The 16,138-nt window shown below is 39.1% G+C and overlaps 1 protein-coding gene across 1 annotated transcript; it reads left to right on the top strand.

The window, feature by feature from the left end:
* Positions 1-2,855: 2,855 nt before the first annotated feature.
* Positions 2,856-16,138, top strand: LOC122972748 (syntaxin-10). Its single transcript, XM_044340063.1, has 9 exons — positions 2,856-2,949; positions 3,453-3,528; positions 6,209-6,302; positions 7,635-7,729; positions 8,768-8,830; positions 10,124-10,225; positions 11,228-11,334; positions 12,536-12,630; positions 13,138-16,138. The coding sequence occupies exons 1-9, from the start codon at positions 2,915-2,917 to the stop codon at positions 13,212-13,214; spliced, it is 744 nt and encodes a 247-aa protein (XP_044195998.1). The 5' UTR covers positions 2,856-2,914; the 3' UTR covers positions 13,215-16,138.

Below are 16,138 nucleotides of genomic sequence, written 5' to 3'. Positions count from 1 at the left end.
GCAGATAGAGAAAGAATTACATTTGTAATGTGTCACTGTGTGTGTGTGTGTGTGTGTGTGCGTGTGTGCGTGTGTGTGTGTGTGTGTGTGTGTGTGGAGAGAGCAGAGCAGGATCAAGAGTGACATTTATAACCGTGGCTGTGAATTTTCACAGGACAGGATGGGAGGAAGTGGAGAGAAGGAGGAGTGGAGGGGAGGAAACAGGATGAAGACAGGAAGGGAGAGCAGGACAGGACAGGACAGGGTGGGATTGAGAGAAAAAAGCGACAGGAATAGAGACAAATGGGTGGGATGGGAAGAATACTACGGGGGGATGTGCTGAGCATGCATCTTCTTTTTCCTGCAGCAGCCTACATTGATCCACCGGTCCATATATGTGCATATGTTTTAATGAGATCTCTGTTAACCAGAGGATCCATCAACCGCTGTCAGATTTTCATTTCTGTTAACTGACTGTGGTGAAGCTTCTCTTGTTTTATTCCTGTTTGCTTGTTTTTTTGAAGAAGGTTAACAAATTCAAAACACAATAATCTATAAAGAAGTGTAAGAACAAAAAAGAGGAAACAAACTGCCAGGGAATTAAATTATAACACGAATAAACATTTGGTAAAAGGAAAGCTCTTTACATTCAATAAAAGGTGGAAAAATACACATAGATGAATAAATAAAGGGGTATAGATTTATATTCAAGTAATATCAGTCAATAATTTTATAGGTTTTTATTGTAAGGTTGAGGAGTCCATGTATCCTAAAATAGTGTGCTTGACAACTCATCATTAAATTGATACATAAACAGCAGTTATATGGAAAATGTCTGACATGATTTCAGGTTGTAGCTTTCCTTTTTTTTATTGACACACATTAGCAAATAAGTGACAGGGATTTTCCAAAGCATTTCTGGGGCCCTAACATTAGTAAAAGTGTGTACAAGTGTGCATAGCAACAATTAAACACAATATATAACAATCAAACATCACTCAAAAAAAAATAAAGAATTACCTGGTAAAATTTAAACTCTTTATCATTCTTGTGGAAAGAGCAAAAGTCTGTTAATTCCATGAAAAGGAATATTTTTAATGTATGTTTCTCTATGATATGTAAACTTATATTATATTAAAAAAAGTTATGTAATAAAACCCTATGAATCCTGATGTGCAGACCTCATCCAGGTTTCTATGTGCTCATGGAAAACTTGATGTTTCATACATCAAATCATCTTTATGTGAAAGCTTTACTGAAAGCTTTCAGCTGCATCTCACCGTCTTCATAAGCAGATGGATTTTTGCACCATGATTCTCTATGACATTGATGAGGATCATGAAATGATAAAAGCTTGTAAGTAGACCATCAGTTATGTTTTTCTTTTTGCAAACTACTGTTTCCAAGAGTCAAGAGTAAACTCCCATGCTCAAAATATTTGTGCCGTATCCATAGTTTTAAACTCAAATCAAACAAACTCTGCATGTCAAGGTCCCATGATGGATTTAATCTGATTTTTTTTTTTTTTTCCTCTTTTCATTTTTTGGTTTTGTGAATATTTGGACTATATAAGGGTGTTATGTGCATGTTGTTTATGACAGAGACAAACAAAGAGTTAAATACAGTCCATTGCTTTCTGTCTGTGTAAACTCTCTTCCTGTAATTTACTGCGAGCACAGGCGCATATGATTGCATGCAGTAGACGTTACCATGGCAACTAATCTTATACAGATGTGTGCTGGTAATGCCTCTTCTCTTCAACACATGTCCCCTTTATCCAAACTCCTAGTCAAGATTTTTTTCTTTCTTATTTAGTAAACTGCAACCTCCACTTCAACCATCTTCAAATTGGAATCAAAACATAATTATTTGATCTGATTTGATTGATTGATTGATTAATTGATTGAGGTGGTATACTGTATATCCAGTGGTGAGAGAAGTATTCAGATCCTCTACTTAAGTAAAAGTACCAATACAGCAATGTAAAAATACTCCATTACTAGTAAAAGTCCTGCATGAAAAAATCCTACTTAAGTACAAGTATTTTAAGTTTGATGTAGTTAAAGTATTGCAGTAAAAGTAGTGGTTTGGTCCCTCTGACTGATATATTATTATATATGACATCATTAGATTATCAATACTGAATCATCAGTGTTAGAGCAGCATGTTACTGTTGTAGCTGCTGGAGGTGGAGCTAGTTTCAACTACTTTATATACAATTAGCTAGTTTTGTACAGTGGTTCCCAACCTAGGGGTTGGGTCCTTCCAAAGGGTCAGCAGATAAATCTGAGGGGTCGTGAGATGATTAATGGGAGAGGAAAGAAGAAAAAACAAAGTTCTGATACACAAATCTATTTTCAGTTTTTGGACTTTTTCTCTAATCTTTAATATGGTGAAATATTGGATTATTTGAGCATTTATTGAAATGAAACCATGTGAGAAGTTTAGAGGGAAAAATCACTGTTTGGTGGAGCTGTTAACAACTCATAGACATGTGAAATGTGACCCTGACTACACACTGCTTTTTGTAAGACGTCAAAAGCCAAAAAGGTTGGAAACCACTGGTTTCATCTTTAACAATGTGTTGTATTTTAAAAGCTTGTTATATTATTCATTGTGTCAAATCTTCATCTGAAAAGTAACTAAAGCTGTCAAATAAATGTAGTGGAGTAGAAAATACAATATTTCCCTCTGAAATGTAGTGGAGTGGAGGTATAAAGTAGCATCAAATTGAAATACTCAAGTACAAGTACTTCAAAGTTGTACTTAAGTACAGTATTTGAGTAAATGAACTTAGTTACTGTCTGCCACTGTACATAACCATAAAAGTGTACAATATGAAAATATTGAGTAACTGTCAGTCAGCAAAGTGAAAGACGTTTCAGCCCTGCCTGCAAACTGCGCATGCGCTGAGCGTGAAGCGGAAGAAAGCATCATGTCGATAGAAGACCCGTTTTTCGTTGTGAAGGGGTAAGAAAATAACAAATTAACACCTAAAACTCCACGTTACCGTAACATAACACAAGCTATTACATATTCAAAGCGTAGTTACACGGCAAGCTGTTGTTTACCTCAAAGACAAAGTTACATTAGCAAAGTTAGCTGAACGGCTAGCTATAGCTAACTAGCAGAATGCTAAAAGTCAGCAGCGCAGCGGTAGTCTGTGTGTTGATGTTTGTTTAGACTGACAAGAGTCGGTTCCGCAGCCTTTAAACACTGAGATTTGTTTTTCTTTCATTCTGGCTTTCAGTGAAAGCACCCGGGCAGCTTTGAGACGCTGCTGTCAGCTAGTTTACAAGCCACTGCGAAGTTACGGAAGGATGCGAAATGTAGCTACTGTGTTTGTTTTAGTTAAACGAGGGGCGTAGCTGCAGAGCAGAGGGGGCCTGAAGAACAGCCAGGTGTCCGAAGGGTAAAGACACCTACAGTAGCTACCGGTGTCTGTGCTGATAATGTTGTCTCTGTGTCTCCAGGGAGGTGCAGAAGGCCCTTTCTCGTGCACGGGGCCTGTATGATAGATGGGAGGAGCTGCTGCAGGATGGGACTCAGGTGAGCAGCCCTGAAACACAACATACCTGGTCTGGAGACATGAGACACTGAGAGGCATGTGTATGTGGATAATCTTGCAAACCACCCAGTCCTGACAGACTTCACTCATCAACTACAGACACACTTCTTTTTTATTGTTATATTGAATATATCAGCAAATCATCAGCCTCTCCATACATCTGTAATACTGGACATAGTTCTAACATAAGCATACACACATGATGCATTCACCAACCTTTGCTCCTCCAGTCTGATATGGGTTTTTCCCCCCACAAAAATAAGTTCAGTTATCTCATTAAAATCCCTGAAATGACATCTCCTTTTCCCCCTCATTAAAGATCTATGAATATACAAATATTGCTCATTTCAAAAGTTTAGCTGCTAGACACAAGATGTCACCTACTTCACTGTCCTGTCCATTCTCAGTGTTTGTGCACTAGTGGCTTCCACATCACACTTTTGTGAGATGAATATTGGGCCAGGATTGGCTTCCAAACTATCACAAATCATGCTTATAGGTCCATCCCTTAAAATAGGATTTTCACTGAGCGCAAAGAAACTTTACACTTTCAGTCGCTGAATATGGAAACAACTTTCTAGTGTCAAACTCTGCACATATATCATCATTCTGTACAGTGAAGCTCTGACATTCAAATGTATGAACAAGAGGAAAAACATATTTTTCAGTGGAGGGAAATTTTTAAAGTTTTCCTTCCTCCCCTCCCACACCCTCGATGACACATGAGCATGACAACCCAAAAAGAACAAAACTGCAGACACACTTTCAGCCACAGCACAGAATAAAACCCCCAGGGTGTAAGAAATCAAACTAAGGATCTAATCCCAAATGGGAAACCTCCACATACAGATATGATATGATACAATACTTTTATTTACTTTATTGTCAGCTTACACCGAAATTCATTTTGCATCCTTAGGCAGTTAAGTTTAAGAGGTTGACACACAGATTAAAACATACAGTTACACATATGACACTTTTCACAGTCATACATAACGTCAAAACAATCATAACAGAGTGTTAAAGTAACATTCAGGTCAATTGCTTCAGTGAGTGGAGCAGAGGATGGACAGCTCACAACAAATCTCCCAAACCACCTATCGCCCTGGAAGGATTTTCTCAATTCTGTTATTGTTTCTGCTCATAAATCCAGGTCTTTATTGATCCCTTTAATATTCTTTTGCTAAATTGTTTGCTGAGAAAGCGCAAATTTATACTAGCTTCAGCTAAAAATCTAGTTTTAGACAATCTTTGTTGAGCAAAAACTTTGTTATTGGAATGAACATACAGTACATTATGGCATAAACAAGAAATTACAATATTTAGGGCTGCAACTCATTTTCAGTTCATTTTCATTGTTGATTAATCTGCCATCGTTTTGTCTATAAAATGTAGAGTCAAAGAAAAGATGATGTCTTCAAATATCTTGTTTTGTCTGACCAACAGTCCAAAATCCAAATATATTCAGTTTACTGTCATGTAGGCTATAGGTTGACATAGAGAAGCTACAAATCTTCACATTACATCTCAGTTCATTAAATTTCAATTTAAAGTTTTGGATGCACAAGTAGTAGCTTGTAAGGATTCATCATTCACCTGTGAGCTATTAAAACACAACATTTCTGCACTATTATGGTGTGCATCGCCAACAAATTCTGAATCATATTGTTTCCTCTGCCTTTTTAAATATATGTTTTGCTAATATTGTATTTTGCTTTCATTGTACAGTTAAGTAAAACACACTCACACATTCCTTTATCTTTGCCTTTTCTATTGTAGCTCAAGTCCCACATCAAAACCAATTCTGACTGTCTTGACATTAGGACTTAATTTACGTCGTCATGCTCCAGTTTTCAAGAACCACAAAGTTAATAAACCCCAGTCCCTCACAATCCAAAATACTGCTTTATACCTCACTGTCTTCTTTGAGGCCTGCCTAGCTCGAGGCAACTTCAAACACTGCAGGATTACCTCAAAACAAAAAAAGGCAAAATAATAAATTAAAAGAGAAGAAGAGAGAAGAACTGAGGAATCAGTTCAGCTTGTTCACTCAGCGTCTCACTCACCAGAGTTTACTCTGAGCTGAAAGACAGCTTGTACCACACAAAAGGGAGAGACAAGCTACTTACCACCTCACCACACTAGGAAACCAAACAAAGCAAAAAAAACTACCAAAACCGAGGAGGAAATGTTTGTCTGGACGAGCCCCCACACAACACTACTAGTATGGAAAGACTTAACACAAACGGGGCCAGACGAGCCCCCGTATGTTATGACCTGGCTCAGGGGGAAGTAACACGAATGAGGAAAACTGAATGAGATCAAACAATGCCGGTGTATTTAGTAGAAAACAAAGAACAAACAATGTGGTGTGGAGGAGACTCTACTCCTACAGAGTCAGCCGGCTGAGAGAGAGAGAGAGAGAGAGAGTGAGGGGGTGGCTCAGCTGCCACGGATTGGAGGACCAATGATTGGTTTCCTGAAACAAAGGGCAGACACACTACACAGGATGTAACACCTGGTTTCAAACCTCTGATTTGCTCCCCACATCTCTAGTTTTAATGAAAATGAAATTTTAGTTCTCTGGTTTATTGTGTGAGTACAATTTTTTATACTGTACATGTGTCCTTACTGAGTGTTGATTGGTTTCTGTGGTCTCAGGTGAGTCGGGATGAGCTGGACTGGAGTGCCAACGAGCTGAGGAACTGTCTGAGGGCCATAGACTGGGATCTGGAGGACCTCAGTGAGACCATCAGTATCCTTTTAAACAGGGCAAAAAAAAAAAACCTCTACCTCATCCACACAACCCGGATCCTCACATGACTGTCAGTATTTTCAAAACAAATGGATGCTTTGTATCATACTCTCCCTTCCTCCGTCTCCTCCCACTTATTCAGGACATCCGTTAGACCCCTAAAGGCTTGAACTATTTTTTACAGTATGTACATGGTAATTAAGCAAAGATCAGAAATATAAAAAGAAAACTGTTCTGTTCATGTCTGAAAATATTCTTCTTAAGAGATTAGAATCTTTTAGCGGAGGAGGAAGCACAGCTCGCTTTCATTTAATGGTTAAACTCGGTTGAACCTTGAGAAGAAATTGTCTTTCACATTATTGATAAAATAAGAAAGCTACTCGGGTTTAAAAAAAGCTCAGGCTGGATAATGTTTGTAGTTTTTCAGTACTATTACTGATATGATACATGAGTGTTTTTTTCGATCCCTTACTTCAAAAAATGCAAACATTTCTTCTTCTTCTTCTATAAAACCCGTTTTCTCATTTAACAAATGAAGCCAAAGTTCTCAAATGTTCGTTGTTTTAAAACAGAAGAAGCTCTACAATAACTTTGAGTTAAAAATGTCTAAAATTTTGATTTTAAATCAGGACATGTCAGTCAGAGAAACTTAAACCAAAGATTAGAAATATGATGCCAGTTTTTGGTACTTCATAGTTGCTGATATTTGATGGTATGGACACATTTCTCTCAGTACCAAAAAGCTGCATATGCTCGTCAAAATGCAATATTGTGCTTTTAAAGGATCACTTAGAATTAAATGATTAAATCTTAACTCGCTGTTAGCAGTTGTCACTAACATACCAATACCAAACCCATCTATAAATCACCCTTCTTCTTTTGTTAGTATAATTCTGTCACTGGTAGTGATTTTATCACATTGTGTACAAATTCTTTCTCCCAGTCAAGAAACAGATTTTTTTAGCTTATAAAACTTTACCAGACACTTTTTGTTAAACTTCACTGTGACATCTTGTTTTTATCAGATGTCTTTTGAATTATGCAAGGAAGACAACAAGAAAATGATGTTTCCTTTAAATGACACGGAAGTAGTTACACTATGTACATCATGGAGAGGATCAGATTCACTACCTCGGTTTTCCTTTTTTCTCTGTATACTAATCTGTATCTACTTCATATCTATTTTTTTCAGCGTGACTCATTATTTTTTGTTATTGCTAATGCATGCGTAAAGAAAACCGGTTTGAAAAGTGTCGCAGAGGTGCAACAGTGTTGATTTAAGCGCATGGAGGATTTTCAGGAATGTTGCTGTTCGGTCCTTGACTGGTTCAGGTATCGTGGAGTCGAACCCGGGGAAGTTCAGACTGGGCGACAATGAACTTCAGGAGAGGAGAGACTTTGTGGAGCGAACCAGGAAATCTGTCCAGGTGAATCCCATCAACTCAAATTTTGGTTTATCGTTGAGTTTTTGCTGATGTTTCTGCCATTTTGTAGATTCTAATGTTATTTTTCTGGTCTTATTTTACTATTACATAATAGTTTTTATTCCTGTAACCCTGACATGACATTGAGGTTTCATTGCTGCCATGTACCAGCCCTTTCTTGTACAAAACCAATAAAAAAAATTAATACATCACAGAAGATTTGATCCTCTGCCCACCCCCATGTGTCACTAACAAAGGCCTCTTTCAAGATGTTGGAATTGCCCGTATTTCCTTCTCAGTTGGAAGAGAACAACTGTTGTTATGAGCAAAACAAACGGTTGTTATATGTTCATACTGGACTGTAAGAGAAGCACAAACAAAAGTATTTAACCAGTGTCGTAATTATTGGGTATTTAAAAGGAGCTGCGGAGAAAGAGCCTGTTTTATTTCCAAAAGGGGGTCACCAGTAGTTCCAGGTGGCCATGTTGTTGGAGGAGATTCAAACACACAAACACTCCACCGCAAGGCCTCTGTTGTGTTTTGGCAACCGAAGCGCGTCCAATAAACCACACAAGACAAACCGTAGCGCATAGTAACGCTTCTGTATTTATGGTCCGGAGACATATTATCGATTTAGTTGTTAGTATCCGTCCGCTTGTTTATCTGCACTGCAGCTGTTTAGCTCCTGACTTGGCTAAATTCAATCAGCGTCCGCGCCGCAGGCACAATGGAAAATATGAGTCAGTTTCTAACACGAGTCTAGCAGGCAAAGGTACCCTCCTTAAAATAGACCTGAAGAGAATTGAGTCATCCGAGCCGAACAAAAGAGGCCGACTGAAAAGGAACAAAAGACTCTCTGACATTTTGATTCGCTGGTCGGCAGTTCTGGCACCGCAGCGGAAAATCTCATTAATGAAGCTGTCAGCTCTGAGTTGGGCTTTTAAAGTGATTTTTTTGTTACAATTGTGACACATTGTGGAGTTGGAAGGTGTAAATTGTTTTCTTGTGTGTGTGTGTGTGTGTGTGTGTGTGTGTGTGCAGGACATGAAGGATCAGTTGTCCAGCCCTTCCGCTGTGGCTCTGGCAGAGAAGAAGAACAGACAGGTTTGAGGACGTACACACACAAAAAAAAAACACGCACACACTCACCGGGAAAAAGATTTAATGAGAGTTAAACGGTTCTGAATTCAACAAATAACCGCAGGTGAAAATGTCACATCTGCCCGCAGCACTACTTGTACTTTTTTTTTGTACCACCATGAAAGGTTTACAAAGCACCAGGGCCGGGTACCTGTTTGAAGGTTGTTGAAATGGTGCCGATGTATGTTTTGGCAGGAATATCAGTGATGAATAAAGACAAGAATGCCCAAAACAACAACAAACTATAGAACAACACCAACAAAGATCTGTATTTCACTCTTATATATGTGTATTTATATGAAACGCTTTATTATTATTGAACAAAAGGTTCAAAAGCTGAAGGGAATTATTGTTTAATGTCTGAATACAAACAGAAGTCAAAGGTTTTCACAAAATACAATATAAAAAACTGTAAGTATATAGTCATTAAGCTGTAATATTCATTAACAAAGCTGCTGGATGAGTTTTAAAAAGGTAAAAACAACTTTTCTCTTGGTGGCGCCAGAGAAAAGGTCATGTCTCATAAATCAAAAAGGTTTATCCTCAGTACGGTGGCCCTTTGAGGACAATTTGACTCTGCGCCGTCAGACAAGACTGAACTTTTATGAGCTTTACTTTGTCAGCTGTTAAGTCTTGATGCTAAAATTATCATACGTACAGTATCATAGTATGTTATTTGGTTTTAACAGTACAAATGAATTGTAACAAGTAACAGTCTGATAGTTTGGAGTAATCTGTCATTTACTTCTGGAGTCTGTTTGTTTTTGTTTTGAGTCAGCTTGTAGTTTTCACAGCTTATCTTTCACACTCCAGCTGACACGCTCCCAGCTCAAAAATCAAATGATTGCAGCGTTGTGGTTTGTGAGTGTTGTAGTCTCATTATCGGTCGTGCAACTCAAGCAATCACTCACTTAAGTATTTTCTCTTCCTTGTGTCGGAGGCAGTAGTAGCTAGTTATAAAACGGTTGTATATCTGATTGCGGGCTGCTGTGAGATTAATGAGTTATGAATTAATTGCTATATATGACTAGGAAGTACTTAGAGAACGTTATATAATGATGGAAAAACTCCAGGTCATGTTGTGCCTTTTGCTTTTCCATCAAAGGGGATTAAATTGCGTTGTGTGGTATTAAAAAGGTTGTGCCAATGCTAGAATATAACACACACACACATAGACTTTGTTTTCTTGCCCTAATCTTGTGTCTCATATGTTTGTTGTGTTTCTCTGTGTGTGTGTGTGTGTGTGTGTTTGTCCAGGCTCTGATGGCTTCGTCGGGTCAGGACAGGTCAACAGGACTGGAGGCTCATCTGGTGTCGGCAAACTCCAGATACATCCAGGAGCAACAAGAACAACAACAGGTAAGAGAGGGAGGGAGGGAAATAAATGAAAGGGCAGGGAGAGTAGAGAAAGAAAAGGAGTGTTTGGGAGAAGAAATAAAGGTGTGACAGAAGATTAAGTGTAGAGAGAAGGACAAGGAACGAAAGGGGGAGTCGACCGTCGGATGGGAGTGTTAAAAGAAGGAAGGAGAGATGGCTTTAGTCATCTCTTACTCATCTGTTTTATGTTATCCGCCTCAATCTTCGAGGTTTGTTTCCTGAAACAGTTTCCAGCGAAATAGAGAGAGAGAAACAAATTAAGAGACTATAAATTAAAAAAAAAATGTGAAGGAATGTTTTCATGCAGCGTTAAATAAACGAGCGCGATCGATCCCTTCCTCCTCTAGTGAAGTCCCTCTTCATTTCTAATCATGAGCGTTTATATCAATCAAACATTTGAACGTATGTTAGGTGATTACTGTGGGTGCAGGATTTCATGTAAAATTCATATAAACCTTCAAGCGAGAGAATCCAAACCAGCTGCTGTCAGACTGAGAAGAGAAAATGTTTTGATGTTTGTGTTTTTATCAGGTTATCTTATAAAGAGGGAAACGTAGTCAGTGGATCATTTTATAAGAGGTCAGAATCTCCTCTGTGATCCTTTTGTGAGGTGAGATCTTCGTCTGATCTTTTAAAGGTTTCACACTGAGAATGAAAAGGTAGCAGTTTAAAAAAACAGGTGTAAAGTTTATTTTCAGCGTCAGAGCTGTTTGTATCTATTATCAGCTGACGGCGGTGTTGAATGATGAAATAACTTCTTCACACATCCTGCGTCAGCTTGTGATTTTTAGTAGAGAACAACACGGAAATCACTGTGATCGGTCTCGACTTTGATTTAATAGAAGATGATGTTGTGAAGTTTCATCAGTTCAGTGTAGATACGCTCTAGTTTTTTTTAATTCACTGGTGTTTTGTCGCAAACTCAAGAAAAGGTGTAACTCCTGTCCTAACTGTGTGTGTGTGTGTGTGTGTGTGTGTGTGTAGCTGATAATGCAGGAGCAGGATGAGCAGCTGGAGCTGGTGTCAGGCAGCATCAGAGTCCTCAAAGACATGTCGGGACGGATCGGGGACGAGTTGGACGAGCAGGCCGTGTGAGTACATTAAAGTGCATTAAAGTTCCCTTACTACTCTTTTATTTCTCTCCTTGTTTAAAGCATATCGCTGGTGATTTTCTGTATCTTTCTTATTGTCAACAAATCTCATGTTTGGAGCCAAACCAGCAATGAACTGATCTAATTAAGAAGTATGTGTGTGTATCCACAGCCTGACGTATCTTACTCCTCCGTGTCCCAGACATCCAATCTCGTCCAAAAACAATTAAAAACACATCAATAAGCCACACGGCTGCACTGAGTGACACGTTCCTTCATTATGAAGAGTTGGGTCACGTTAGTTTGTTTTGAAACGGCTCCAAAGACTAATGACAGCAATCATGTTTTATGATACTCTGGAGGGAAGTTGTGTGTAAAACAGACTCCACTGAGCATGTGCAGGAACGCTGCTCCGTTTAGAGAGCTTCATTAGCTTGTTGCGCTACGTAGCACGTTGAGCACATTGTAAAGAACTTTAGTACAAAGTTTTACTGCCCACAAGACAAACTACTAAACCCAAACTCTTTGGTTCACTGATGAGTTTTTAATAGTTTTTGGACAACAACCAACATCTATGGCATCTATCAGGTTTTGGATATAAACACAATACCTGTTAGTATATTTGTTGACAATAAGAAAGGTTTAGAAAATCGCAGCCTTATCCTTTAACTGTAAAGACTCTTGATGTTACAAAGTGTAGTCAAGTCAAATAAGGAAACACATGCTGAGGATATTCTCAGGGTGACTGAAAATGTCGATACTTCTCAGATCAGGAATAAACAGACCTCGAACAGTGAATCCATTTTTACTTTTTGACCCTTTCTTCTTCTTCTTCTAATTTCTTCTTTTAGTTTCAATCCACTTCATATCCACTCACTGTGCAGTCTGTTAATGTCCCCAAGAACATTTTAAATGACCTAAAATAACAGTAATAGACGTCATGTTCAGTCATTGAAGAGAAAAAGCCTCTCTCTACAGACGCCATATAACACCACTGCAATTCATGTCACCTTCGAAACAGTTATTAAAGCATGAAGTTAAAACAAATTATTCACAGATGTTTGAACCACAATCCACTCTGAAAACACCTGAGTGTGAATAACATGCAGTTCCAGCGTTGCGAGCTGCTTTTATATACATGATATTGACCACAGAGAAGCATAAAAGTGTAAAATGACTGCGTTCTCTTCATGTCGTCCAGCATGTTGGGGGATTTCGGAGACGAGATGGACCAGACGTCGTCCCGCATGGACTCAGTCCTGAAGAAGTTGGAGAAGGTGTCTCATATGACCAGCAGTAAGTTTATACCCACACAAAACATTTGCTGTTATTGGTAATTATTTGTAATGTTTATATCACTGTGCGGTCAACAACAAGACACTGACGTCTGTAGACCAGGCAGTTTTTCATACATTTGAGTAAAAAAACAATTTTCTATCACACAAAGGAAAACAAACATTTTGTAATGTTAGCTTTAATTTAACCATCCATCATAAAAAAAGAATCAGGAAGGAAAAGCCGATGAAGGTGTATTTACTGAACTGTGAGTAAATTTACCTTGTCTGTCGACCAATCAGAAGCAGGAACTGTGCAAAGGAAACTGATTCACATATTCGCTAATATCTGACTGACAGTTTCCACAGTCACGTTCTCATTTAAAAGTCTGTCCTCATCATTCCTCCATTAGAAGATCCCTTCATAATGCACTTACAAGCTAAATTATATTTAAAACATCTTATATTTATCTGAGGCTTCGTATTAATTGGAGCCGTTTTTCTGATTCTCTCCCGTTGTGTCCTTCAGGTCGGAGACAGTGGTGCGCTATCGGCGTGCTGGTCGCCATCATGATCGTGGTACTCATCCTCTTCTTCGCTCTCTGATGCCAGTGACCTCCGACCTCTCGTCTACGCTCAACCACTCCCCCCCCCCCCCCCCCAACCACCCCCCCGTTCGGATGGACGGACAAATACAGGAAGAGGGACGCGCCTCTTCTCCTCCTTCCCTTCCCGTCGTCTCCTTCCTCGCTCACTCGGAGGAGAAACCGGTGACCTGCAGAGAGACGTTCTCTCTCTCTCTCTGCTTTTAATGATTCTAGTTAAAAAAAGACAAAAAAAAAAACAACTAGTGAAAGAGCTTAGCACAGAGAAAACCCCAGTGCTATTATGTATTTCATACTGGTGCATTATTGTTGGAAGTAGCGGTACTATGGGAGGTCAGGACAGGAGAACATGCTGCTGCTGTCAGGTTGTAAAAACAAATCAAAGATACTTTCAGGTTTATTAGAAATTTACACCTCAACGGCGGGAAAAGTTGTTGATAAATCAGTGAACGTTACCGTATCGGACGGTAACTTTAAGAAACGACAGCAATTAAACATTTCATTGTAGTTTTTCTGTCACTCGTAATTCGACAAATGTTGCACTCCATTAACAAAACAAACGACCTGTTGCGAAAATAGTTCGAAAAAGATTGACTTTTTTTTTTATAGTTTTCACAGAAAAGCGAAGCAAAAATGTACATAAAGTGTTGCTGACAGTAACTGAAGCGACACAATCACTATGTGGATTATGGTGAAACGTAATTGTTGGCAAGTTTAAAAGCCAAAAAAGTAGTTTCCAGAGAAAACTATAGAAAGATAAAGATGGATTTATTTACTCAAGAAAAACACAACAGTTATTAGTGTCTTTAGCCGGCAGGAGCAGTATTGAAGGGAAGAAATTTGGGGTTTTTTTCAGTGTTGCCTTAAATATATTTTTATACCTTGGTGATAAGTGCAGTATGTTCATGTGCCTACATGTGAATCAGGGCGGGAAATCGACGCCAAGTACGAGTCATCAGTTTAAAATCAGGGACGGGTAGCGACGGTCGGCCCGAAAGTCTGCAGGTTTTTCCTTTCAGTTCAATATATAAACAGCAGCTGATTTCACTGATGGACTAAACTTCCAGTCCAGAGAGGAAAAGTTAGTCACCGCTCAGATCAGCTGCTGCGGTTCGTGTGTGTGTGGTCAAAACAAAAAAAAACATGCAGACTAGCGACACCGGGGCTGCCCGTCCTTGATACTTGATGCTGGTTTTCGCTCTTCTGCGGGCCACTTTTTTTTTTTGGTCATTTCCTGCCCTGATGGTGATCCGTCTCGGTGAGGTGAAGTCAGGTCTGCAGCCGGCCGCCTTCGCGCCCCCCCCACCCTCGCACGCAGTAAAGCACAGAGATTGGCTGAGGCTTTGTTACTCTCACTGGGTGATGAGAGACAACCTTGGTTCAGAGCGAATGGGGTTTGCCTGTCTTATTGAATAGCTTTAGCTAATGAGAGGAGGAACAGTTGCTGGGCAGGATGTCTCAGCACGCAGCGCAGATTCAGGCTTACAGCTCCCTCTGCTGGACGCTGTGGGTCATGTGATTTTTCTTTGTGTCATGTCAGGTAACGCTACCCTCATTGGAGGGGGGTTGTGTTGCAGTGCTGTATAAATATAAAACATGACGCTTTACTTTGAATTTTTGTGTAAATGAACGTTATTACTGTACAAAGGCTTTATGCAGACTCAAATTTATATTTAATCCTGTGTGATCCAGATTTTTTTTTTTTTTTTTTTTTGCTTTTGTCACTCGGTTAAAAAGAGAAAACTTATAACTTTTCTCTCCAAAAACACTCAGCGGTCAGATGCCCTTTGCTTGACGCGGGTAGGCGTCACAATGATGAAAGCTCCCTCCCTGCCAGAGCTCTGTTCATGTGTGCTTTTATATATTCAAGCGCTCATTCCTTAAATGCTCCAGTGTGGAAAATTAGCTGAATACTTGGAATATGGCTGCGCAGTAAGACTTCTGCACACAGAAATAGAGGTTTTGGGGGGGTTTTAAAGGCATCTTGAAACAGACGAATTTTCTGTTTTACAGCAGGATACCATCACAGCTCAAGGAGAGAGTATTACAGTGAGCTCAGTCTTTTTGGCTTGTTTCCAGATCTGGGTCCTAAAAAAAAAAAAAAAAAAAAAGAGGTTTTACAGTGTTTGTTTTATCCAAAATGGAACAGCACAAGGGCTGATTTTAATGCATCAAGGCAATAGATACACTGCAGTTGTCTCTATGTTATGCAGTAATTCCTATTAATCAGTTGCTCTAAGTAATTTAAAACAAAATTAACAATTCAAAAATGCTTTTAAGTCCTGGTCCGGCTGCTAAAAACAGAGCAGATCGACATGTGAACATGTTAGTGAGCTGTGTTAGTTGCAGGAAAGCCTAAACGCTGCAGCTTTTTTATTGTTAACTGTATGAAACACATGGATCCTTAATAGCGAAAAAAAACGACTGATTCATAAACGGTACCAACTTTTTTTTCCGGTTACATTTGTTTACACATGTTGCGACTCGTCCTCACATTATCTTGACTTCATCCAATAAAAAAAAAAAAAAGGTAGAAAAAGGAACTGACCTCTGACTTGTTAAGAACCGTTAATGAAACTGATTGTCTCCTTTTATTTCAAGTGCCAACGATCAGAATTTTATTGAATCTGTGTGACTGACTAAAAGTCACACCGACCACGAACGAATGGTAAACACCGGCTGGGAAGTTTTGTCCTTGAAACGTAACCAAACATTGTTTTTGGACGACTTGTTTTATTGTCTTTTACTTGGAGGAAAATATAGTTGGAGAGCTTTTGGAATCTGAATGTGCTAAATTTTATACAAAACTGGCTGCCATTGTGCCGTTTAACTTGAAACAGTACACAGATCTACAGTCGTACTGCCTCTCGTTAAATTAAAAAAAAAAAAGGCTAATGGCTCCGGTAGCGAGTGTGCATGCCACAT

Source organism: Thunnus albacares, chromosome 3, assembly GCF_914725855.1.
Source record: "Thunnus albacares chromosome 3, fThuAlb1.1, whole genome shotgun sequence".
Taxonomy (NCBI): Eukaryota; Metazoa; Chordata; class Actinopteri; order Scombriformes; family Scombridae; genus Thunnus; species Thunnus albacares.
This window is presented reverse-complemented; position numbering and strand designations above follow the sequence as displayed.

Excerpts from the sequence above, each read along its gene's own strand:
- LOC122972748 (XM_044340063.1), top strand. The coding sequence starts at position 2,915 with ATGTCGATAGAAGACCCGTTTTTCGTTGTGAAGGG. Across the intron at positions 3,529-6,208 it reads TGCTGCAGGATGGGACTCAG|GTGAGTCGGGATGAGCTGGA; the intron begins GTGAGCAGCCCT and ends CTGTGGTCTCAG. Across the intron at positions 12,631-13,137 it reads GGTGTCTCATATGACCAGCA|GTCGGAGACAGTGGTGCGCT; the intron begins GTAAGTTTATAC and ends TGTGTCCTTCAG.